Source organism: Centropristis striata, chromosome 9 (genome assembly GCF_030273125.1).
Source record: "Centropristis striata isolate RG_2023a ecotype Rhode Island chromosome 9, C.striata_1.0, whole genome shotgun sequence".
In the NCBI taxonomy this organism is placed as follows: Eukaryota; Metazoa; Chordata; class Actinopteri; order Perciformes; family Serranidae; genus Centropristis; species Centropristis striata.
In genome coordinates this window covers 11,403,693-11,429,301 of record NC_081525.1, presented here as the reverse complement: position 1 = coordinate 11,429,301, position 25,609 = coordinate 11,403,693, and the positions used below count along the sequence as shown (strand labels likewise).

The 25,609-nt window shown below is 38.7% G+C and overlaps 1 protein-coding gene across 1 annotated transcript in view; it reads right to left on the bottom strand.

The window, feature by feature from the left end:
* ptprfa (protein tyrosine phosphatase receptor type Fa) overlaps nucleotides 1-25,609 on the bottom strand; it is a 248,912-nt gene that overhangs the window by 105,290 nt on the left and 118,013 nt on the right. The window contains exons 6-9 of the mRNA XM_059340745.1: nucleotides 24,627-24,737; nucleotides 7,732-8,001; nucleotides 4,519-5,100; nucleotides 592-728 (exon numbers count right to left, since the gene is read on the bottom strand). Coding sequence (XP_059196728.1) covers nucleotides 592-728; nucleotides 4,519-5,100; nucleotides 7,732-8,001; nucleotides 24,627-24,737 — 1,100 coding nt within the window. The remainder of the gene's footprint in view (nucleotides 1-591; nucleotides 729-4,518; nucleotides 5,101-7,731; nucleotides 8,002-24,626; nucleotides 24,738-25,609) is intronic.

The window sequence follows — 25,609 nt, the reverse complement described above, 5'->3', positions numbered from 1 at the left end:
AAGCAACCTCTGGGTCCAACAGATAAAATGAGATGAAACATAAATGACTTGGGTAACTGCAGAAACAAACAACAGCGAACAGTTGCAGTCTGAAATAGTCAATCACAAACAATGTGTCAGGGGATAATATAATGATTAAAAATATCTAATATATTCACACAAACATGCAAATTAGGAGTGTCTGCAAACCCACACACAAAAAAGACAACCTGGATCAGAAAACATGGAATTCAATAAGTCATTCCAAGGGTATATACAGAAATACTTAAGTTGAATTTAATACCTTTTTGACTACCCGATATTGATCTGCAACTGTAGCTGCAACCTTTTTAACTTCAGTGTTAGGGGTACCTAATTATAAAGTAACTGAATACTGTTATTGTTAGGGGGGGCAGTTAAAATAGAGCTTTTCAGACAGTTGTAGTTGTAGTATATAAGTATATTCAGATGGACACTATATTAAAGCATGTAAACATATTCTACCACAGACCCAAATAATGTAACATTTACAACAGATACATCATTTTGTACACCTTTTTTTAAAGTACAATCCATCCTATCAACCCAAAAATATTTTATGGTGGCATTAACCTTGTCTGCAGGGTTGTTGTAATCCCAGTAGATCAGTTCAAAGCCAATGATGGGGTCCTGGACAGGCCAAAGCCAGGACAGCATGATGCGTGAGTCCAGCTCAGCCTCAGCCTCAAAATCTGATGGTTGAGCAGGAACTACAGGCAGAAACAAAGACATGAAGGGACTAAATACAGACAGAGAGACAGTGAAGGTCTAACGCAGGTGGAACGCTGCAGTTAGTACTCATTAGAAATCAGAACAGCAACCAAACTGAGGAACTATAAAGGAGATTCAATTTTTACTAATTCAGATTTACATGTCCATGACTCCCAGTAACATTCTGAAGTATGTTATGCTAATAAAGCAGACCGCTGTCACAATCCAATCCTCTGCTCCTCTGCCAGTGGTTTTCCACTCCCCTCCCCTCAAACTAACCATACTTTTTTTGTCTAAAAGGAAAAAAATCTTGATCCATCAAAGCTCCCCTCCAGATACTCTCCACCATTTTCGTTTGGTCTGATTTCCCGTTGCCGACCCTGCCTGCCTCTGATTAACCTTCCCCGTCGTCTCCCAGTAAACTATTCAGCTTTCTGTCTCCAACCACGATCTCTGTCTTAGTGTGAATATTTAGGTGCATATAGTGTGTCATCTCCCTATTCTCCTTTTAGGTTTTGGTCCACATGTGGGAAAACCTACACCTTTTAAATAATTTCCAGCATAGCATGGCAACCATCTCCTCATCACTGAGCCGGATTCAGGAAAGTCAAGTCACATCTCCCTGTCTCACCTTTCTTTCCTGTATTACAGGAACACATATATATTTATGGGTGCAGTAGCCCAGTTCCTTTGACAAATGCATGCCAACAAATGATCAAAACTTTTACCAGAATACCTGCCAAGCTTTGCAAAGTTCTGAGTGGTAACAGATCTAGCTGATGTCTAATGTGCTATATTTGTACTGTATTATGTTTTTTTTGTGTGTTTTTTGCAAATCCTCAAACAATATATTAAAATTGGTACAAGCCTAAACAGAATGTATATTAATTTATGTGTCCACTTATAGTTAAATGGTAAATAATAAACGGCCTGCACTTGTACAGCGCTTCTAGTCAAAGCTACCACTCAAAGTGTTTTTAAAAAAACAAATGCTTGAACAGATTTCGCTGCATGTGTTGCTTGGATATAAGAGTTGCAAAAGATAAAGCAGAGATTCAGCCCATTGCTCCTGATGATATAATATAGCAGACGGCCACATATTAGATGGCATGGCTTAGGAACATTTTACATTAATCACAGTGATGTGCTCATAAAACAACGGGTAGAAACATCATCTTTCTCATTCTCGTACTAGTTACTAGACAATATAATATGCATTTAAGTCAAAATGATTTATGTCAGCCTGAAAGGGTGCTGAACTCTATTCCAAAAATAAATAAACTGGGTCAGCTGAATTAGGGTGGCTTTATCTTCTACTGTGGCCCTGCTGTGATGTTTTGTTTCTTCCAGGCAGGAACAGTAAGCTGGAAACATTGAAAAACAGGCTCACTGTGAATGAAATACTATTATTATTCTTCCTAGTGCAGGCAGCCACTTTGTCCTTGAGGATAAAGTGTGTGAGACCTTCATATTACACACACACACTCACAGACACACAGACACACATACACACTACACATACTGCACGCTCCGTGTACAATAAATGACCCACTGTGTTCATCTCAGCCAGTAAATATCTGTTTAACATTAGAGCTCTGTTTTTCTGCAATTTCAAAATGACGTGAGTTTAAAAGAGAACATTAAAGTGCATTCTTAGATTTATGCAAAAAGCAGTTTGCCAAGATCGAGTAACTTTGTGGGGCTTTTATTTTGAAAAACAGCCTTGTCCTGGGTTTCCTGTAAAGACATAGTTGCATCTCAAGCTTTTACTCTATAAAACTACTCCTTGCCTTGTTACAACTATTCATTATGTTAATACTTGTTGCTTCAAGTACAACAAAATGGTTACCTGGTTACCTCTCAGGCTTTTTATTCTACTGAAGTATTTGTTTCCTCACAATGACTACGCCGGGATTCCACTGGATGCGTAACGACTCCAAAAGGGGTCCGTCCGCAACGGCTGCGTATCTACGCAGTCCGTCAACACCCACCAGATCCGTCTGTGTCGGAGCTGTTGCGGACAGCAGAGTCCCGAGGACGCACGAGATCTCGCAAATTCACGCCTAATCAATTGATATAACTGGAAGATAATCAACATCTCCTCGTTAATGACTGGAGACAAATCCAGCGACTCCGTCTTAACGATCGCTAACGAGGTCCGCCGACTTGTTAACAAGAGCCTCTTGTTAACAAGCCTTAGTGATCTCTGTTTGTTTACAACAAGCACCGGAGTGAGCGGTGTCAGTGGGGTGAAAAGACGAGTGAAAACCTCTAACCTGTTGATTTCAGGTCTTCAAGTTATGAAATACGATCCGCCGTGAACCCGAGGTACTTTATTTTGAAAATATACCGGATGTTTTATTTTGTGTCTGTGCACGACTTCCTGTCCCGAACGATCTGTTCTGTGCTGAATTTATGCGTCGTGCTCCGTCGTCCGACAAAAATAGAAGCTCTGCGCAAGTGTTGCGAGGGCTGTCGGATGGCCATGCGTCGTCGGACTCATTACGCAGCGGATCTGCAGTCGGTGGAATCTCACACATTGATTATAATGGATGCGTAACGGCTCCGATGACGGATCTGCAGCCGTTACGCATCCAGTGGAATCCAGGGGTAAGTGTTAGCTCAAGTACAACAGATCATTGCTTTGCTGAAGTGTTTGTTGCTTCCAGTAGAATTACTCATTGCTTTGCAATGAAAGCCATGAAGTGCTCATCCTATTATTTCTGTTTACATACAGATACCATAGTGGGCTTTTATTTTGAAGGCCTTGCTCATCCTGCCTTTGATGGTTGCTAAGGTGATTAGGTCAGTATTAGATGGTGAAGAGGGGAGGGGCACACAATGTCTAACAGAGAAAGGTCATTAAATAGAGATTGCACCTCTGAAACTACTCTTGTTTTTCAAGTCCTAACATTAGTATCATTAGAAAGAAAAGTATCTGCTGAATGCATTGATGTAGGTTACATGTCTGTAGTAAAGAAATGTGAGCAATATTTCAGGGTTAGAAAACTGGCTCTTCTTTTAGAAATTTCTAGCCCCAGTTAAGTCTCTAGGGGACAGTTGGTTGGAGCTTCTGTTACATTCAAGATCACTGAACCAAATCTGATCGATTTCAGAGTAGAATGTCTGCGATGAGCATGGATTTCTCCAATTTGGCCAAAAAAATGCCTTATGCACAGGTTTTTAAGAAAATTTTCAGAACTGTAACAGCCAAACAAGAATCACAAAGAGGAATTATGATAATGTAATGCTTATGCTTTGTTTCCTTAGATCAGCTGTCCTAGGATTATTAGTCATTTGTTTTATTTATTTGAACCTGTGAGTGGCTCTCCTCAATTTCCTTTTATGATTGCACCTTCACCAATTGTGTATATTAACAGCATACTGGAAAAACAAGTGTTTTTAGTTTGCACTGATTGTTTTGAATACACCTTAACTATAGCAAATGATCTGTGTCATTTCTTGGTACTACTTCTGTTAATATAAAATGATCCAGCAAAAATCTGACCCACTGGCACACTGCTTAAAATAAGTGCTCCGTGATGATATTTCTGCCATTGCTTTGCAGTGACAGTTAAAATGCTACAATATAATGTATGTATACATCTGAGAATTCATAACAAAAGCAAAGATCTAGTGTGAAGACATCGTGTGAGTAAGTGCCTTGGGGTTATGTTTAACATCAGCCAGTACAAGGACAGTCCAAATAGTGTATAGAAGGTTGTTTTTCTTTCCCCACATTTTATATTCATTCCCCACCAGCCATTGATTGAGTGTACGTGTTCTCACCTCCCTGCTGGGTCTTGATCTGTAGAACATCAGAGGGAGGCCCGTCTCCCACAGAGGTGAAGCCAAGCACCCTCACACTGTAGGTGATATCTGTGGTGAGGCCTGAGATGGTGGTGAGCTGGCTGTCATCTGTGTTGTGCTTGTGCCAGGCGCTGAGTGGGGTGTCATGCTCAGAGCTGTAGTAGACCCTGTACCCCCTGATTTGACCATTGGGCTCCTCCGGAGGTTCCCACTGGACCAGCATTGTGCTGGAGCTCAGCATGCGTGCTTGGATGTGCAGAGGGGGTGACGAGGGTGCCTGCTCACTTGTTCGGGTGTCTACAATTCCGCTGGTAGGCCCCCTACCCACGTTGTTGACGGCCATTGCACGAAACTCATATTCCGAGAAGGGGCTGAGACCGCCAATGCTGTATCGGGTTGTGGCTACTCCATCCACTTCCTGGAAGCCATTGTCAGACAGTTTGGCACGGTACTGGATCACATAGTAGGATACTGGTTCTGGGTTGCCAGAGTCCCAAGTAAGAGTGACACTGGTGGCTGTGGTTTCTGTCACAGTGAGGGAAGTGGGTGGCTTGGGCAGGGCTGTAAGAGAACAGATACAGAAAACAAGAGTCAGAGAAACCAGTCAGCTTCTTAGAATCGCCTACTGAAGCATTGAGTATGTGCTGTGCATGAGTTCTTCTAACACTGCCAGTCTATCAGGGAATTATCATTCAGGAGCCAGCAGGCTGAGCACATGTATTATGCTGCCAGGTGGCTGCAGGTACTACTATGTAAGTCCATTGGTAGTGTACATACCTTGAGCTGGGGATCATCAGAAGTGCATGTATTAATGCTGCCACAGAGCAGGGCCAACTGTCCTAATGTTTATGTTTTAATGTTTATATCAAAACTATCCATTTCATGTGCGCACAAATTAGGAGAACATAACATTAACAATTGTTGGCAAATATATTCAGGGATGCCACAGAAAACACAAAGTTCTTTAACAGGTAAAGTCTGAATCGGTCTACATCCATGTATCTTTGCACAAAGCTAAAAAAAATGTATTCACTTTAAGTTACCCTATAATCTAATCTTCATTAGATTATCCATGGCCTCAAAACTATCACAATTTCTGAGCCCAGCCATCCTATTGAATCCCATTTCAGCCACTTGTATGTGCAGTATTCACTACTCTTTTGACAACAGGTGAGGATCAGAGCATCGATGGACTGGCTGTCTCTTCACTTCTCTGCATCTTTGATGATACTTCACCATACAGCATGTCCATCTCACACTTGATTTTACCCTCACTCATGATCAAGCTATACTTAAGATACCTGAACTTCTTGCTTTTGGGGTATTAACTCCCATACTGACCACTGCACACCGAACCTGCTCTATTGAGTACCAAAGGCCATGGTTTGAGGAAGCCAACAGAACCACATCATCTGCAAAGAGCAGAGACACAGTTTTGATGTCCCCAAACCGGACACTGTCCTCCACCCAGCTGTGCCTTGAGATCCTTTCCATGAAGATCTGAAACAGAATTGGTGACAAGACACAACCCTTGCAGAGGCCAACGGCCACTGAAAATGTGCCTGACTCTGTTCCGAGTATACGAACATTGTGCTCACTTTGGTTTTACAACATAGCTAATAGCAACAACCGTGATGCCCAATATTTGCAATACCCCTACAGGACTCCTGGGTGGACATGATTCTAAGCCTTCTTCAAGTCCACAAAACACATCCAGACAAGACAGGAAAACTCCATGGCCCCTCAACTGTTTCGTGACCAAGATGGAAACCATATTGCTCCCTCCAGGATCTAAGGTTTGCATCCTTCCTTGATCCAACTCACAGCCAGGTAGTGATCAGTTATATGTTGTCCAAGACATACTGCTGCAGATCTGATGATGACTAATTAATAGTTTATTTTTGGCCAATGGTGTTCTGGTGCCAAGTACCTGTACATATAAACTACCCTATGCTCAAACATGTTTGTTATGGAGAATCAATCCATGGCTATCACAGAAGACAAATACCAAAGTATCACTTCGGTTCAGATCAGGCACACTGTTCCTCCTATTCATCCATCTCTAGGCTTCTCCATTGTCAGCTTAGAAGACCCCTAACAGAAGGATAGCATGCATAGTCGATATCCTGTCCAGGACACTGCTTACTTTTCTCAGTCTGTGATGCCAGGGGTCAGCATGCCTAGGTCCCTGCCTGTGCCCGCTTCTTGGCTCAAAATCCACTCAACCCAATTGCTTATCGCTGCAAGTGGTGGGCCACTGGGTGAATCTCATTTGTCAATAGAGATTCCATTTTTAAGAAATTGCAGTTAGTGCACAAACAAATTGGATTTAAAGATTACGACAAACAGGATTTAACTAATTTAAAGTTCCACTGATCAGTTTTATCGGAGCTCTCAGTTGTACTAGACAATGAGATGCAGATAAAAGATAGTGAGAGGACACGGGAGTTAAGATTATATTGTCACACACACAAGGGCAGGGCGATATGGCAAAAAAAATGATCAGAATGTATTTTTTCATATTGTCCTATCTCGATTATTATCACAATTTTTTATATTGTTTTTAAACTGCCAGTTTTAAAGCATCTGTACTGAAAACTAAAGAAACTAGACATTAGTTGAATATTTTATTAACATGGGAAGTAAATAACAAAGCAAATTACATAGGATGAACATAGAAAAATATGAAAACAAGTTCCATTCAGTAATAACATGTTTCTCTGTAATTTTTCATATGTCCCATGCTGTTGAACAGACCATAGCTGTTCCGATGCTATTGAATGCACCAGACCTGTGTGTGAATTGCCGTGCTGTGAATGTTAGTTTTCTCTCTGTACAGCGGCAGAAAGATTATAATTTCCTTCGATATTTCCCAACATTCACCTGTTCCTCCCTGGTTTACTGCTCCAAGTCATGGCTGACATCTATTTCGTTACTCAGCTCCGCGTTTAGCTCCACATTCGGTCTTTCTGTTTCCTTCTCTGGCAACTTACAGACAGTAGTGGAGCAGGAAAAGGTCACCTCTGATGGGCCGTTGTCAAGCACATTTCCGACATGTTTGATTGAGTAAATATGCTCACAGATGATCACCGCAATCGACCTGAAATTTATCGTGAGGCCTAACACACACTGTTCCCATGATCAAAAAATAACTTTCAAATTACCCTTACACAGAGACAAAGTGTTTCTGACCTTTGACAGTGATCTGGGCCGTTGTCTCGATCACGCCCAGGGAGGATATGGCCACACAGGTGTAGTTGGCAGACTGCCGGATGTTGGTGAGCTCCAGAACATTGCGGCCAATGGGCATCTCCTCCTCCCGGGTCAACTCCACCTCACCACTCATCCACTTGACATAAGGCATGGGAGCACCAACCGCAACGCAGGTCAGGTTAACGCTGCCACCGGGCATCACCTCGTGATTGGTCGGAGGGATTGAGAAACGAGGAGGCACACGACGAACTGCAAGTGGAAATAAAGAGAGTGTGAGTGGACACAGAGGAAGAATGGTGTTAGGGGGAGTGGAATCACTGGGCCATTAGGCTGATGTCTAACTGGTGTTTAACTAATCTGGCTTGTACTGTGCACCAGTGTGGATGGACTGAAGCCTGAAGAACAGGTTTTACAGTCCCATCATTCTCTTAAGTCGGTTTTAGACAATTTTATGGAAAGTGGATGTGTTTCCTGCATGTATTTCATGCCAATTTATTGGTAGTTTTGTTCTCCTGCTGCCTAAATAAGTTTCATTAGAACTGGTTTCAATTCAGATTGAGTCCTTGATTCTCCAGCGGGGATTGCTACTGCAGTCTACTGGAGCGCCAAGTGTCCTGAAGATAATACTGAAGGATTCTCATCCAATTGTTAGTTGTCTTCCTTGGAAATCTACCCTAAGTGCATGGATCTCATTACATTAACATCTGAACCGGTGCAGTAGTACTGTGTGGGCATTAAATATGCAGATGGCTGTGTTGCATAATCAAAGTCCTCGCTCTCTTGAATCAGCAGAGCATAGAGCCATGAAAATCGGACTCAACAAGTGTCATTTAACCCTCCTGTTATGTTTTTTTTTTTTCAGGAACAGCAATAATGTTCATGGGTCAATTTGACCTGGGACCTGTTGAATTATCCAAAAGTGTCAGAAACTAAAAATTCCTGATAAACATTGCTTATATTTCATTAATAACTCCATTACTAACAATTTCAATCAATATTTAGTGCAATGGTGTTCTTTCACTCTTTTTTCATATTAAAAAATGCATGTTAATTTTTTATGTACATTGGAAAGACCTCCATATAAAAAACAATGGTTTTACATGAAATTGATTTTTTTTAAATGTATCTTACATTTAAATTTTTTTTTATTTTTATGAAAAAATACTTTTAACCATTTTTTTTTAGGTTTTTAAACTTTGAAATGGGTCAATTTGACCTGCAACATAACAGGATGGTTAATATATTTTCTATTTATGATGTTAAAAAATGTCATTACTTAATGAATTTGCATTTACCTTATTTGACATGATGCATTAACTGATAAAAATGGCTAATTCTTTTATGGCTAGTTTCTTTTATGTCAGCGGATTGATTGGGTGCCTTTCAAAAAAATAAAAATATAAGCCTTGAAAAAACTGATCCATACTGTTAAGCTTATTCATAGCAGTATAGGAATCTAATGGTAACCTTGTTGTATATTTTCATCAAGAGCACAGCAAAAGCCAGGGCTTGATATCTCATATCTCCATTCTCTACTGTGGCCAATTGTTTCCCAGCCACCTTATCACTGAATAATTTCAAAGCAAAATTTTTGTGTTGGTGTACCAGGGAAGGATGCAAATAGAAGTGGTTAAAATGTGGATGTTCACAGAGGAGAGTGAATATCTCCCTCTCTATGTGTCTTGTTAAATTAAAACAACAATGATACACAGTAATACCAGTAATACCAATATCAGTAAAGTATCTGGGAAACCAGAGACTTTACAGATAGACATCATAACATTGAAATTACCTGTTGATATCCTTACCACAGCAAAGTGCGGGAGAGTGGGGCACTAAAATAGGATATGTTAGCCTCAGCTGGCCAGCAGTTACATCAGTACTGTTCTCAAAATATACTGAATCCCAATATTGGATTGAATCTTTGGCAAACATTTCAGTTTTAAATTACATGAGTGAAATGTCAAGAGTGTGGTTTGTAGCCTTTCCATACTATTCATCCTCAGAGGAATAATGGGGCAATGTAAGGAAAACTCTAACATTGTGTTTATCAGAATGAATCCAACCAACAATGGTGTTAAAAACTAATGCTACTATCAAAGTACTGTGTGTTATTTCACACTTAAACACTTAAATCTGCACTCTAAAACTTTTCAATGTAAATTTACCATAATTTACTGGCAGCAGCTGCACCTGCAAAATACTTTATTTTACACTATTCTAGTATTTTGCAGTTTACTAGTATTACAAGAAAAGGTTTACGGTAAATTCTTGCAAATAATGGCATTCTCTTAAAGTGTTGTAATCTCTCAAAGTGTTACTGTATGACATCAGTACACTACAGTACTGCTTAGAGTTCACTGGATTCACTTTACGTCTAAGGTTTACAGTGTGGAATAAACTTAAATTTGAAGTAATCTACTCATTTGTTTAAAACTCACCTATGTCATCAAATTTGAAATTAACGCCTCGCTCATCACTGCTCCCCCCTCCTCAGCCCCACCCTGCCTGTTCCACCTCAGTCATGGACTAAGAGTGAGCTGTGGTTAGCCTGAGATGCCTCAGTCTGCTGTGGGACCCTCACCATGGTGTTTAAATGCCTTTACTTGGGAAAGAGTCTCACTCCCAAAGTCGTAAGGATCTTTAAAAAATAAGTACATTCATTAAAAAAAAAATAGTCCAAGTATGAAAATAAATAAATATGGACCCAGGAGAGGGGGGTAATATTTCAAGAAAAAAATGGCAAAAAAATAAGTAGATTTGCCACTTTTAATCTCATAAATATGCTATTTTTTTTCTCCTAGATTTGCCACTTTTAATCTCACAAATCTGCAACTTTTTTCTTGTATATTTGCCACTTTTAATTTCATAAATCTGTGACTTTTTTCTTGTAGATTTGCCATTTTGATTTCATAATTCTGTGACTTTTTCCTTGTAGATTTGCCACTTCTAATCTCATAAATCTCTGACTTTTTTCTCGTAGATTTGCTACTTTAAATCTCATAAATCTGCTACTTTTTTCATAGATTCGACATCTAATAAATCTGCAAAAAAATATTCTGGGAGATTTGCCACTGCAACTTTTGTCTCCTAGATTTGTCACTTTAATCTAATAAATTTGTTACTTTTTTCATACTTGGCCCTAATACACCATCTTACAATTGTCAGGGTGGTTGCCATTAGTTGCAGTAAGTTGTTAGGAGGTAACATCCCTTCCCCTATGGTCCTCCAGCTCCTCCTGGGGTGTCCCAAAGCATTGAGACTTATACTTATTAGTAACTGCAATGCAATTTCATATAAATAAAGATATTTTATTTATTTGCACTTTCTATGTGAATTTAAGAGCTTCAGTTTATGAGTCAGATAACACTGAAATGGTTGTTTTCTGATGATTAATACAACAGTCCTACATTCTGATGCTAGATGGCATCAATGTGCTGGCCAGCACTGAGGAAATCATTATGATATTAGTCAATTAGGAACCATGAAGTTACCCGAGGACATGAAAGATATGGAAGATGGTCACAATGTCATGACGATAGCAAATAAGAGTCAGTGGTTAAAAAAGTGATGTTATCATTGATTGTGTTTGTCTTGATGGACAATGGCCTGGTGGGTGGATGGACCGAGGCAGTGACACAGCGAGAGACTGAATTTGTCACTCAGTTTGTCACCATTACATGATGACATTCAGGAGATGCACATTGAGAGCAGTTGATAGTTAGAATGCAGACAAACTCATATCTTCATTGGCATGCCAGAGAAAGACAGGAGACAGGAGAAGGAGGGGGAAGGTAGGAAGGGAGGGAGAAGAAATGACAAGCCAAGTCCTAATAAAGAAAAAAGGCTGGAGTTGTAGGAGAAGCTAATATTGCCAGGGACAGTCATGCAGCAGCTCAGATGGAGGGGCAGCAGCATGCTTACTGTAGGATCCATACAAAGAGAATAAGCATATTAAATTGATAAACTGTGAATGACATATCAAGTAGAAACAGTGTGACAATTGGTTTGGGTTGCACCAACAAAATACATTTAATCTTTTTACTTATCATAAAACTATCCTGATATTCAGGTTGGATTGCCATTCCAGTTAACTTCATTCATAAAGTCTGACCACCACTGAACACCATATTCATGTCAGCCAATTTGTCTTTGAGGGAGGGGTTTAATTTGTTTTGCCCTGACCAATCAGCAATCAGTGAGTGCAAAATACAGTCATGGAAAAGTTATTGCTTTCTTCAATTTCTTGTTGATTTTAATACCTGGTACAACTAAAGGTACATTTGTTTGGAGAAATATGACGATAAGAACAAAAAAAAAAAAAGAGTTTAATTTAAGAGCTGATATCTAGACATTTTCCATGGTTTTCTTGATAATAACCAAAATCATTATCAAGAAAACCATGAAAAATGGCTAGATATCAGCTCTTAAATTTTTGTTCTTATCATTATATTTGTCCAAACAAATGTACCATTAGTTGTACCAGGCATTAAAATGAACAAGAAATAAATAGAAAAAAGGGTGGTCTAATAATTGTTTCCATGACTGTATGAGGGCATCAGAAAAGACATCCCAGAAACATTGACCATTTCAATAATCTTACTTATTCAAGTCAATATTGAAGGAGATTTGTATGTTTAGACTAAATCTCCCTTTGCCTATTTCAAATTTCACGAGATACAGTAAACATTTAGGCAGCTTGAATGCATTCAAAGTGAGTGGAAGGATACAAATGGAGCAAAATGATGCAACTTCTCTCTGAGCGGTGAAAGTTGCCTCACAGAGGAGCTAACTCCCAGTTGAACTTGGACAATTTAAATGGAATATTCACCTGACATAAATAATCCACACTGTTTCAAACTAAAAGTAATCTTTGATCATAATGGCTAGTTTACCACGATGCAACAATATTATCATCAGCACCTCATTCATCATGCAAATTTAAATCTAAAACTTTGTCAAAAGATAAAACATCAAGGAGGTTATTTTAGTTGTAACTCAATTTCAGCCAAAAATGTTACAGCAGTTAGGCTTTGTAGGGCAGTATAGAGCTCATCATTTATTTATATTTATTTTCTTTAAATACAGGATGCAGGAATATGTAACACAATATACTGTAGCGTATTTAAAACAGAATTATTTCTTTTGTCTCTTATGAATTATCTATTCTATGCTGAAGCTGACAGGAGAATGAATTAGCCTCTAATCCATCCTGCACTAAAGCTTTATCAGGCACATCCTTACCTTTTCAAATAACATGCACTCATGCAGCTTCTCTCTATGCATTCTCTATGCCATTAAGAAACAAAAAAAACATGTTTTTGTGGAACAAAAGATGACCACGAGTCTGCAAACCCAAATCAAACAGAAACTAGGACAGCTAGGACTGCAATCCACATCAATAGTCTCTCACTCCCCCTCAATTTCTGAGCTCCTCAACATTCTCCTGTTAATGATCCAGCAGAGAGAAAAAGCTTGGAAAAAGCTTTAATGTGTTTGAGACTATTTAGATTCTTGGAGAGTCCTGTTTTCTAGGAAACACAGGTAAGAGGAGAGAATGGTCGGAGCAGTTTGAGCTCAGTGTAACGATGGTCAGACAGCAGATGACAGCTGGGATGAGCCATGCTTTTCAATTAGCCAAGACAATTAAACCATAATCAGCATGCTGGAGGGGACATCATGGGGCTGACACAGTCACAAAATTTTGTGAAATGAGCACAGATTATGTTTTGGCCATAAATTGTGTGAAAGATTGTTTTTCCTTTACCAAGAAAGGAGTGAGGTGTATGACAACAGCACATACTGGACACTAGAGGTGGGGAAAACAATCGATACAGCATAGTAGCGCAATATTTTGAGTGGCAATATTATATAGATTCATGGTTGCCAAGTATCGATATTTAGCAATCCGACAGCCGGTGGGCCGGCAGGTTTCCGGAGGCCGTAGCGTCACTTTTAGGAATATACTGGAGATACTGGTATATATGAAACCAGAAGATCTAAGGAAACTATAGACGCCATGTCAGGATGTTGTGTCGGAAAGTCAAATAACTAAATAGTTTTCCAGGCATTTTTTCCAGGCATTTTAGGCCTAACTGGGTTAATACAGAGAGTTTAGAGAGGATTTACATGGGAATGCTTGACACCTAAAATGACTTTGCTTTACTTTACAACATTTGGGGATTGGTCACTCTTCTTTTAAATAAAAGTAGAAATTTCATCTCAGTTACTACTTCCTACAATACCATAGTAGTGTCAAATCCCCCATGTAATCCTTCCCTGGTGGGGAAATGTAGTGATGTGGTTCTCTTGGTTTAAAGAAAAAGGCTCAAGCAACAATAAATAATTGTGCATTCAGTCATTTGTTCAACATAGAGCGCCATCTAGTGGGCTCAGAAAATAAAGACAATGCTTCATGAGGCTTCATTGGCACATCACTAGGGAAATGTAGTTTTTTTGTGCAAAAAGCACATCATTGTAAATTAAAACATGAACATTTCACAAAATTTCAGAGGAACAAGCTGCATGTGGTGCAATGTAGCATATACTATATAGTGTGTGTGTGTTTGTGTGTGTCCAGGGTGGGGGGGTTGAGGGTAGGGGGGTCAGTTGGGGTAGCAGGTGGGGTGCATTGTAGGGTTGGGGTCCTGAGAGAGCGGCCGGGACGGGCCTGAGGCGCCGAGCAAAGGATGCTGGCGCAGCACGGCTCCAGTCTGCCAGGCCTTTGGCTTTAGGAGGGTAAAGAGTGAAAAAAACCAACCTTCCCGCTGATCTGAGTGGTGAGATTTTGGATTGTATTTTTGGATGGCGGAGGTGCAATGGTGGTGATGGAGGGATTTAAGATAAAAAAGTGAAAAAGAAAATAAAAAGAAACCACAAGAGGGGCAAAACAAGGAGTAGGAGGAAGAAGACAAGGAGAAACAGAGAGAGTAAAACAGGCAAATATCTGCTTATCCATTAACGGGTGAGAAAATCACAGTAGAGACAAGAGCCTGTGCAGTGAGGTGAGCGCGCGCGCACACACACACACACACACACACACACACACACACACACACACACACACACACAAAGAGCTTGCACAGAGACACATTGTAAGCTCATCAGCACTCTTCCAATGTTTCCAGTCACCCACACATACAGTCATGGAAACAAGTATTAGACCACCCTTGTTTTCTCTAATATCTTGTTCATTTTAATGCCTGGTACAACTAAAGGTACATTTGTTTGGACACTTGTAATGCTAACAACAAAAATAGCTGATAAGAATTTAATTTAAGAGCTGATATCTAGACATTTTCCATGGTTTTCTTGATGATGATCTTGATGAATGATTTTGGTTATTATCAAGAAAACCATAGAAAAAGTCTAGATATCAGCTCTTAAATTAAACTCTTATCAGCTATTTTTATTGCTATCATTATAGTAATCATTATGTTTGTCCAAACAAATGTACCTTTAGTTGTACCAGGCATTAAAATGAACAAGAAATTGAAGAAAACAATGGTCTAATAATTTTTTCCATGACTGTATAGACAATGAGCAGACATGGACATACACTCACACTTCATGTTGCCCTCCCTTTCATTACATCTGCAGCAGTGTTTGAGTCCTTTAGAGCCTGTGAATCAAGGCAGTATAAAGGAGGGTGAGGCTAACTGACAACCAGACTTTATTAAATACAAAAAGTATAAAAAAAGTGTGTTACTGCCTACATTTATTCTGCCCATTGACTCCGAGCGAGCTCAGCCACCAAGCCTTGAAATCAATGAGCACATAAAGATTGAAAGGATTAGTCAAACACTCACATTGGAAATGTGTACTTCTTTATGTGCCCTGTCTTTACTAAGAGCACTTTCATAAGAGTGCTGCATTAAAGGAGCATTGTCCTGTTGGTCCACTTAACCACTACATAAAGAGAACACAGGCATTAAATGAAACCACGTGTGATCTGGCAGTAAACATGGACGACAATCACATAGCAGTTCTAAATAGCAAGGCGACCTCAGTCTGAACTTTTACGTCACCCTAGATCAGACCTGGGCATCAGGAGGCTCGCTGTCCCTGTCCGCCCACGCGAGGTAAACCCGGAAATCAATATAAACGCAGTGCTTTTATTTTGAAGGTGATTTACGTATGTGCATGCATGCATGAGTTACATTGTCAAAAACACTTATTGCTTTTTGCATAAAGTTCATAAACTGCTGGTTTACTGCATAACACACATGCTGTATTGTTTTTGTGGTTTGAATGTATGTTGTGTTTAAAATAAATGGAAAAGAAGAAGGATGAGATTTTACTATTTTTTTTACTGCCATATTTGAACTACTCCACATTAACATAGTCTTATCATAACATGTACCAGTTGCAGCTCAAAACCAGATAATTTACTGCATTTTATAAAACCACAGTATCTAATGGCCTCTTGGGAATAATTAACTGCCCACCCCTGCTCTAGACAATCGTCACAATTCTGCACTGGTGAGGTGCATAGCTGTCAAGTTTTGGATTTGAAAATAAGAGGAAATTTTCGGCCCCCGCCGCGAGCAGCCCCACCACTGCTCCAGTATCCGTTACATTTTAAGACAGGTGTACAAGAAAGCTAAAACTACAATTGGCTTTATGCACAGCTGCACTACTTCCTGAACTTCAGCCAGCTCCTTTGTTTCCTGTCTGCCATTATTGGACAAACTGATTAAACCAGGTGTGCCTGACCTCAGTTGTAACAACAACAATAACCAGAAACACCTGGATTAATCAGTTTGTCAGAACCCTATGGGTGACGTCACAGTGACAACGTCCATTATTTATTTATAAGATATATTTTGGGCATTTTATAGCTTTATTGATAGAAAGATATTCAGAGTGAAAGGGAAGACAGAGGGAAAATGATCCGAGCTGGAATCGAACCTTGGCCGCCCGCTCACGAGGACTGAACCTCTATTTGGACTCTACCAGGTGTGCCACCGGAGACGCACCACATTCATAATTTATACAGTGTACGTCTGTCACTCATCTGACGTCACACACTAACCTCGCCACAACTGCCACCTATAGTACCTGAAGTAGGCTACTGCAGGTTGCAGTTATCGCGAGGCTAATGACAGAGCTCAGACTGGAAATGTGTTGTTTTTTTACTCCACCCGGGCCCGGGAGATTTACGGGAAAATACTAATATGGGAGGACGGCAGGAAAGAAGAGTAAAATACGGGACTTTCCTGGCCAAAACGGGATACTTGACAGATATGGTGGGGTGTCTGTCATATTACAAACATGGCAGACAGCTGCGATGGAGGTAGTCACTCACTCACTTCTGTGCAAGTTAACTTGAGGGGTTATATCATAAGCGACCTTTGTTTGAAAGCATATCGAACCACTCCTCTGACTCCTCATCCACACACAGCTGCATACAGAGGTGGCAGCAATTGCTCTACGAAAAGCTATTGTTAGCTCTTACTCCTCATCCTTCTTCTCGTTATCACCGTCTCATAACTTTGTTGGCTTCCACCGTAAACTATGACTTCAGCAGCCTCCATGTTTACTTCTTTTTGTCTTTGTTATTGTTCTTCTGCACATGTGGGTCAGCTCAAAGCAGTGAGCAGTTCATAGATAGCCATCTAACCTCCTAAGTTACCTTATAATTAAGTGTTTCCCTGGTAACAATCATTGACAAAGGCTCCTCAGTGTTTCCATGGTAACAATTAAAAAAACTCCTTTTTTTGTGTGCTCTTACCAATGTTGTGGAGTGAGTAATGAATAAAGTAAGAGTTCTTCACACACTGTCCTGAGCCTTATCCACGAGTCAGCAAAAAAAAGTGAGCCCTGACACATTAAGTAGCCACAGCACCTCAGCAACTGGCCAAGCTGTCGTCAGGTCAGTTATGTCTCCTCTTAATTTACCCAGAACTCATAGAGAATTATGCATACTTCATATAGTCAAGAAGACGACATCTTTGTGTTACCATTCCAGGATCTTAATCTATAGATAATCTGCCATATATGGTACTGTGCAAAAGTCTTAGGCAGAAGAGAAATCTAAATTAAATCAATATTTGGAGTGACCACCCTTTGCCTTCAAACTAGCATCAATTCTTCCAGGCATTAGACTTTTGCACAATTACCGTACATCAAAACTTACTGCTCACTTACTGCTGACCAACCATTGTTTACTGTGAAGTGATCCCGTAATATTAATGTATGTGTAATGTTAGATAACGGAACAAAATCCAGAGTCCTCACTAAAGCTCAAGTCCACATTCTGTTCATGATTTGAAGGTCTGGACAAAATAAAGTAGGGCTGGGACTTTAACAAGTTAATTAAGATTAATTAATAATACAAAAATGAACGTGTTAAAAAAATTGACGCATTTTAATTGCACTTATTTTTGCACTGCGGAACGTTTCTCACTGGATGAGTTTCAGGCGGACCGATTATACTGGAGCACCAACTAGCGTTCATGAGTTCAGACGACAACAAACCACAGTGAACATGAAGGAAGAAGCTGATGAGACGCTTTGGTTGGCCCCGTGGATGATGGGACATTTAGTTACTAAAAACCAACGGATGGAAGCGTCCATAAGAGCATGGTTGTGTTGCTATGCAACAAGGAATTCACATATCACCGCAGCACATCCAGCCTCAAGTATCACCTCAATGCAAAACATAAAGCAGCTAGCGGCTAGTGTGCTAGCTAGCGTAGATTGTGTTTTACTTAAAAAAACCAAAGTATTCTAGTTTACAGAAGGTCTACCTGCCTATAGGCTACCTGAATTTCTGAAATGTACTATATTTCTAAATATGCTATTGCTACACTTAATGGCAAAAATTGCACTGGTCTGTTGGACTTGAACAAATATAAACAATATTTTTGTTGCTTAAGCTTATATATTCAGTCATTATTCAATGGTATACTAAAAATCCATGTGAAAAAAATTACTTCTTTATATGCGATTAATTTAGATTTACAAAGAATTACAAAGAATTACAAAGCCTCTAATTAATTAGATTTTTTTTTTTTAATCGAGTCCCGGCCCTAAAATAAAGACTTGTGCTCAGCTTGAATCCACAATATCTTGTAATCAAACAGAAAATCCAGCAGCTTGAGGGGTTTTGAGCCATAACTGTATGATGCATACAACTACCACTTATCTGACATAAAAGTAGAGCCTGAATATCTCAAGAAAATTGTAGGGTTAGAGGAACTTATGGCAACCAAATACAACATACAACACTGTGTGATGCCAGGAACTGCAATAAGTTACCTTTACACATTAGAACAATAACCTACCAGCATAATAATAACTTTTTGCATGTTGAACTAACAGTGGATTTTCATTGTGTTACGTTTGGTGAGGAACTATGATGCTGCACTTTCAACTGACCTTCAACTAAACTCTGCACCTTTGCTATCTTAACATCTAGGAACACAACTGACCTTTTTCCCAGTTGACATTTTGGCCTTTAGCTTCCATTTAGGGAAGCCAGTTCAACAGTCCTGATATTGTGCCAGCTGGCTCACTGGCTATGGCTTATGGGACACTTAATGGAACCGAAACATCATTAAAACTAGTTTCACCTGTTTGTTTTCTGCTGTGAAAATGGTCTATGGAAATCATTTGCGGACCTAGTTATTCATGGTTAAATGTCCTTTGTCTCATAATGTCAAATAAACAAAACTAAATCAAACCAAAGCTCAGGCATGTCCAAACTATTCCACAAAGGGCCATGTGGCTGCAGGCACAGGTCACTTAATCAACTGATCTCAGTGTTCAAACAGCTGATCAGTCGATTCAGGTGTGTTTTTGATCGGTTGGAACAAAAATCAGCAGCAGCATGGCCCTTTATGGAATAGTTTGGACCAGGGTTATTATAGTTAACGAAAAATAACGAAATAATGAAAACTAGAATTGAAAAAACATTTTCGTTAACTGAAATTAAAATAAAACCGAGAGTTTAAAAAAAAGAAAAGATAACTAACTGAAACTGTATTGTGTGGTTACAAAACTAACTAAAATTATAGTAAAAATGTCCTAAGTTTTCGTCTTTGTCAACTTTTTTCATACATGATCCAGTGTTTCTATTTATCCACCGCTGAGTGTGTGTATTCCTGCTTTGTGGGCTTCTGGGAGAAGTGCGAGTGAAATTACCGTAATGACACCATGTTGGCTGTAAAGAGCAACTTCTAAACTTTCAGAAAACATTGGAATTTCTCCGTTAGCGTAAACCGTTTAGTTATTATGGTAAAGTGTCGCCAACGCAAAACTCTGTAAACTTACAATGCTTTCACTGTGTGGTAGTGAAAGTCTTCAATTCAACCATGATATTACAAATCACTTTCGTACATATACCAGGGATGGACATATAAGTAAAATAAATATGTTTACAGTGCAGTAACTTAACATATTTCATGCTCAAATGCATGTATAACAGTATAAATAGGAATGCAATAGGGTTGAAGCAAATAAAAAATAACCACTTACTGTGATTTCTTTCTTTTTTTCAGTGCAAGAACAGCAGATCATTAATTAAAGACCAACATTATTTGCAAGAAGTAATTTTGTGCATTTTTACACTGCACTTTTAAGATTTCATGCTCAAATGCATGTAGTTGTACTGAGGGCCACTTCAAGTGAGGGTGCGGGCCGTATGCGGCCCCCGGGCCTCCAGTTGCCCATCCCTGGCATATACAATACATATCGGGGCAATACTGCATATTCCTTTTTGGTTGATATGAAATGTATTTATTTAGCTCTGACCAAATAGCTGCTGGTTAGTGAACCTGCAGGGACACATGGTAAATATGTTTATTGAGACTGGGGTGTCTACACTTGAACCAAAATTCAAAACACCCGGAACTGTAGGAGTTAATAACCTTATTGGGGCTAAGATGGATAAACCAAAGGAAATAAAGGCTAAATTTATTATGACCTCTTTCACCCAACACATAGCCCATTACAAAAAAAACTAAAACATTAAAACTAGTAAAAACTAAACTAAAACTAGGAAACTCACTTTTAAAACTAATTAAAACTTAAAAATTTGAAAACAAAAATTCACAACGAAATTCAAACTAAAACTAATGAAAAATCCCAAACTATTATAACGTTGTTTTGGACATGTCTGACCCTTTGGCGTTATGAATAAGCGAAATCAGCCAGGTATCTTCTAAAATATTTATTCTTAGTGTTTCTTTAAACATACCCAGTTAATTTAGTCTGACATTTCTTGAGCTTTTAACAAAGGGGACAGTGAATGTCCCCTCATCTTTCACAGTTGTGAGACACAGCTGGAAACTCCAGAAAAGCTAGTAATTTAACCCTGAAAGGAAATCATTTTTAATTGAACCCTGAAAGGAAATCATTTTCAATCAGAGTCTCTCTTCATGTACTTGCAATTAAGTTTGAAAGTTTTTGTATTGTAATTGTCTCTATTTTCCAGAAGTAGTGGTGTAATGGTTAGCACTTTTGCCTCACACACAGCAAGAGGGTTGTGAGTTTGAATCCAGCTTACAGTCCGGCTAAATGACCTGTAGGAGTGAATGAGATTGTTGAAGTTTGTTTGTCATGTGTCAGCCCTGTGATATGATATGAGTGTGAAAATGATTGTGTTGTCTATCTGCGATGTGTATTATTGATATCTACATTCTTATCTCTAAAGGCTTAGTGGACCAAGAGACAGCCCTCTGTTTCATTAAAGTCTTATTGTATAAAAAAAACAAAAAACATTCACATCCTCACACATCCTCTCACAAACAACAGAGCAAATCTAAAACACTTTTTCACACGTGCAACAGAAGCAAAGCACATCAAACGATGAGAAACAGCCGTCATAATGTGTAGAAGGATAAGCATCTGAGAGGAACAGAAACATATACAGTGTGTGTATATGAGTGAATGGAGGAGGATAGTGGAATGGGCCATCAAACAGAGAGAAGATGAAGAGCAAATACAGTGAGACACAACAGAAGACACATATGCTTTGGTAACATATGGCAGGTTGCCGTGTTTGCTCAGAAGCCAAACTGTGAGATAAAAATGGAGACATAAGTTCCGGGAACCTTGAAAAGAGAAGCACAAATATTAATAATATGCTTCATAATCTTTGTTGGCTACAGCTCTGTCTGGTTCAGTGGGGGATGCAAAAAAAATACATTATTGGGTGTGAGCACTCTGTATGCATCTGTACATTGTACAACATATGATTTAAAAAGCTTGTATTGTGACTTTATTCTCATTAGATTGTGAATTAATTTTCATTTGCTCTTCTTTTCATTCTTCATTTCTTCATTTTCTTCAGACTTTCAAAGAGAAATGCATGTTCAACAAGTGCTGGCTTCATCCTTAAATATGGGCCACCTGATTCAAACCTGTATTTTCACAAAATTGATGACCTCACTGATTGAATGCCACACTGTTATTTTTTTTAGCACACCCCTTTCAACTAATTACCCAATTGCACAGCCTTAAGAGCAAACTGAAGACCTATCTTTTTAACTTGGCTTTTACCTGAACCATTTTTAGAGATTTTTCTGCTCATGCATCTTAGTGTTATTACATCTTCTTTATTTTTTTATCATGCTCTAGTTCTTAATTATTTATTTATTGTTTTATCTTTTTTATCTAGTTTTTTATTTAATTTTTTATTTAATTTTATTTGTTTTTATGTTTCATTATCATTTTATTATTATTTTCCCCTTTTTTTATGTAAAGCGCTTTGTGTTGCATCTCTCTTGTATGAAAAGTGCTATACAAATAAAGTCTGATTGATTGATTGATTGATTGATTGATTAAGAGCGTGTATATCATGAATGCTGGGTCTTGTTGGTTTTCTGAGAATCTACTACACCTACTGGTAAATTGTTTGCCATGTAGCAATAAAAAATATCCTAAAAACCTGGATTAATCTGGTTAGTCACATTGGACTGCTATTATTTTGAACACTACTGAACATCCTTGAACCCACAACATGATTATTAGTGAGTTTTACTACTATTATGAGTAGAACTTCACATATGATTAGCAAGTAATTGTATTTAACATTCAGGGGCTTTGACATTTTTTTAAAAGGGAGCCTGCATCAAAGAGCATTGTCAATGAAAATGTCAAATGAACAAGAGACTAAAGCAGTAATGAGTCAGCCCTTTTCTTTGAAAATTGCCTTTGAGAACCTGATATTAGTCGAGGCTAATTGAGCTGTTTGTTGACAAGGCCTACTTATGAGCAGCTTGAGGCTCACTTTCACCCTGCTGGCTTTTGTTGCAGCACATACAGTCGACAGGAGCTCGTTTTCTGAGTGAATATCCTGCCTGTCCTCTACAACACGGGACAAACAATGACCAAATAGTGTCAGACTCCACATTTATACCTCCACTCCCAAAACAAAAGACAGAACAAGGGATGGACGTTTGGAAGAAACCTGCCAGCTCGAGCATCTATAACGTTAATGATCAATTATTAGATTAATCTCTATGTTTTTATAAGTACTCCAGTATGTATAAAACATGCATACATGGGCAAAATAAAAGATATATACATATATATATATATATATATATATATATACATATATATATATATATATATATATATATATATATATATATATATATATATATATGTATGTACTATACAAAAGCCTGTTTTGATAACGGACACTTTTGTTTTGAAAGGACGAAAAGAGACTTCCTGACGATCGCAAAACTAACTCACTGAGATTAAACTGTAAAGAAAACGTCAAGAATTTTATGTTTTAGAGGCATGAGGTTAGTTTTCACAGTAACCTTCATATTTAAATGTGTTTTGTGTTTAGAAATTTAGAAACTCAGTAATTCATGCTAGCAAGGTTTGACAGAGTAAGCTAGTTTTGCTCAAATTAACACTCTTGTATTTCTGTGTGTTTTAAAATTGTGATTGCAACATTCAGTTTGCAAACTGTAGCTTTATCCAACTTAATTCTCAGGTCATTGTTGCTCATTGCCGTGGTTCAGTTCAGTGATACGCAGTCACAGATTGCAAATTAAGGCCAAGTATGTAAAAAAAAAAAAAAAAAAAAAAATTAAAAAATCGGCTACTTTTTCTTGTAATTTGCCTCTTTCATTATCATAAATCTGCAACTTTTTTCTTGTAGATTTGCCACTTTTTAAAAAATGTAAATCTTCTCTTTTCTACTAGATTTGCCATTTTTAATCTCTTAAATCTGCTACTTTTTTCTCCTGGATTTGCCACTTTATCTCATAAATCTGCAACTTTTTTCTTGTAGATTTGTCACTTTTAACATCATAGATCTGCTACTTTTTCTCGTCGATTTACCACTTTTAATCTCATAAATCTGCAACTTTTTTCTTGTAGATTTGCCACTTTTTCTCATAAATCTGCTACTTTTTTCTTGTAGGTTTAACACTTTAATCTCATACATTTGCGGCTTTTTTCTCTAAATATTAACTTCCTCACCCGGGTCCGTATTTATTTTTAATTTTTTTACCTCTTTCCATGAAATGAAAAAAAAATACACAGATCAATTAAAAATTCCACATAATCAACCAAATTCTTAATGAGCATTAATCTATCATCGATTAATTATTCCCATCCCTAGACAGAACTGTAGCCAAACTCTCTTTTTAACCCCTAATGAGTCAAAAATGAGGCAGGTAAACTAACAGGACAGTTGAGACAAAGACAAGACAGAATGGAAGACAGAGAGAGAGAGCAGGAAATGACAGGTTTGACTTTTCACTGCAGTTGAATCCGTGGAGCCAGCGTTCCTGTCAGCAGTCGGGAAGCAGAGCGTCGGTGACGAGAGAGGACCTGACTGTCGGAGGAGGCAGCGACCTGAATGGCGGCGGGGAGGGGTCGACCGGGGTCAAGAGGGATCTTACCTCGCACGTAAAGGTTCGCTGGAGCAGAGTAGCGAGTCCCGGCGCTGTTGACTGCCACGCACTCGTACTTGCCCTGATCCGACTCCTCGCTGTTCTCAATCTGAAGCGCTCCTGGGGAGGGAGGTCAGAATGTCACATTTCTGCACCACACACGTTAAAAACACACACACACACACACACACACACACACACAAACATGTCTTTATATAGTTGTGAGGGCCATGATTGTTGAGTTGTTTGTGAGGACCACCACTTCCCCTAGCCCAACACACACATTTCAGGGTTTACCATCTCTGTTAGGACCTTCCCTGAAATTCATACAGATGATTAATTAAGGACTTTTGAGGCTATCCTAGCATTGTCTTTGTGAGGACTGGGCAAAATGTCCCCATAACCACAAATGTCCTCACAATGTTGGTCTTCTGCCAAGGGTTGGTCCTCACAACTATATAAAGACAAGCTCACACACACACACACACACACACACACACACACACACACACAGAGAATATTGGTGGCGGATTTATCTGATTTAGCTGTCCATATCAACCAGAATGTGTGATGTTTTTTAATTCCATAGATTCCATAGCATTCTTGGGATTCATGGAAGCATCATCCAGACTCCTTTTTTCCATGTTCCAGTTGTATTTCTCACTTAAATGTGCATGTTTTTTCGTGCATTTTTGTATGATTTCCTTCCATACTTTAGAAGAAAAGCATTCAAGATTAATGTTTCTTAATTTGGAGGCCTACACTATATCTACACTGTAAAAATATGTTTGTATAAATTACAGTAAAACACTGTCAGATTGCATCAGAAATAGGGCGTAAAATTAAAAATTGAATATCATCATAGTAGATGCTTTTAATAAGCGTAAATCAAGGAAGAGTATAAAAGTACAAATTAAAAACAATTACCCTACAATACATACATATTCAATTTCTTGTTCATTTTAATGCTTGGTACAACTAAAGGTACATTT